We start from the raw sequence: 1,359 nt of genomic DNA, 5'->3' as shown, positions 1-1,359 counted from the left end.
CCCATCCGCCCCCCCCTGGATTTGCTCCCCCCTGGCTGGGGGGCACAGCCAGGCATGTAGGTTTGGTGCCAGGGACTGCGCCAGCCATCTGCCTGCCCCCTCCCCAAGCCCTGCTGCCCTGTGCCCATAGCCCTCCAGGACCCCCCTTCTGCCTGGGGCGGGCATCTCTGCCCACAGCCCCTGCAGCAGAAGCAAGTGTGTGGCTGCTGCCTCCATCCCAACCCCACAGCCCAGTGCCACCTGGTTTTCCCCCTAGGGTGCCAGGGCCCCCGCCAGCCCACAGCCTGCTCCCCAGCCTACCTTCTCCAGCCTCCCTGGGCATGGCTCCCTGCGCCCGGGCAGCGTGAGTGGGCAGCGAGGCAGTGCGGGGCCCCCGGGAGCTAGGCACTGGGTTCCTGGTGCGCCAACTGCGCCGCTTAAAATAGGACAGTGAGAAACACAGTTGAGGGGGGATAAAAATAGCTGTGGGGAGGGGGGCCTGGCAGCACAGTCAGGGCTGGCAGCAGCATGATGCCAGCATGGCAAAGGGAGAGCAGCCTGCAACGGTGTCCCTTCCCCCTTCCTGGGGTAAAGGGGCTGCCAGCTCACTGTGGGATGGGGGTGACCGCAGGGTAGAGCCTGTGTGGGGAAACAGGCACGGGTGGGCCCAGCCAGAGCCAAGCTGGGGTGTCTGCCACCCCCCCGCAGCAATGGCAATTGTGCCCAGCCTGGGAGCACGACGGAACCCCCACCTTTGCCCACAAGGACCATGCCAGCTGTGCCAGGAGGATTTATTCAAGTTAATGAGCCCACAGGAAGTGCCAGGCAGCAGCACTGCCAGCATAGGGGACCGTGGTGGTCCCCAGCCCTAGTCACCGTCCCCACATGCCCCATGGCAGGCAGGTGTCAGGGGGTGGGAGATCATTGTGCCTGTAGAGGCTGTGAGCCAGGCAGGCGGTAGCAGGGCCGGGCTGGACCCGCCAGGCACAGTCCTTGCCAGCCCAGCCACGGTAGCAGTGGCAGCGGAAAGCAGCTGGTGGCCCAGCGCCGGGGCCAAGGTGCAGGAGGCTGCCGAGGTTGTGGGGCTGCTGGCGCACACAGCGCCCATGCCCATGGCACTGCCCGTAGCTGCACTCCCGGGCTGCTGCTGTCACGTTGGCCACGTAGGGACCCAGGGTGGAGACAAGGTAGTGGCGCAGGCTGGCACAGCTCTCCTAGGGGGAAGCACCTGTGAGAACCTGCCCCAGCACTGGAACCCTCTGGCCGCCCCTCCCTGGTGGGCACGGGATGTGGCTGTCCTGTGCCCACACCACCTCCTGCTGCCTGCCACGTGCTGGCTCTGGTGTCCCAGCCATACTCACAGCAGAGCGGGAGGACGAA

General features: G+C 66.7%; 1 protein-coding gene across 1 annotated transcript in view; it reads right to left on the bottom strand.

The window, feature by feature from the left end:
* Window positions 1–682: 682 nt before the first annotated feature.
* LOC104126661 (hyaluronidase-3-like) overlaps window positions 683–1,359 on the bottom strand; it is a 2,631-nt gene continuing 1,954 nt past the window's right edge. Inside the window, 1 exon segment of the mRNA XM_035894633.1 lies at window positions 683–1,295. Coding sequence (XP_035750526.1) covers window positions 852–1,295 — 444 coding nt within the window. The 3' untranslated portion in view covers window positions 683–851.

Source organism: Egretta garzetta, unplaced genomic scaffold (genome assembly GCF_000687185.1).
Source record: "Egretta garzetta isolate BGI_Z169 unplaced genomic scaffold, ASM68718v1 scaffold215, whole genome shotgun sequence".
Classification (NCBI taxonomy): domain Eukaryota; kingdom Metazoa; phylum Chordata; class Aves; order Pelecaniformes; family Ardeidae; genus Egretta; species Egretta garzetta.
The sequence above is the reverse complement of the archived record's forward strand: the minus strand, read 5'-3'. Positions and strand labels throughout refer to the sequence as shown.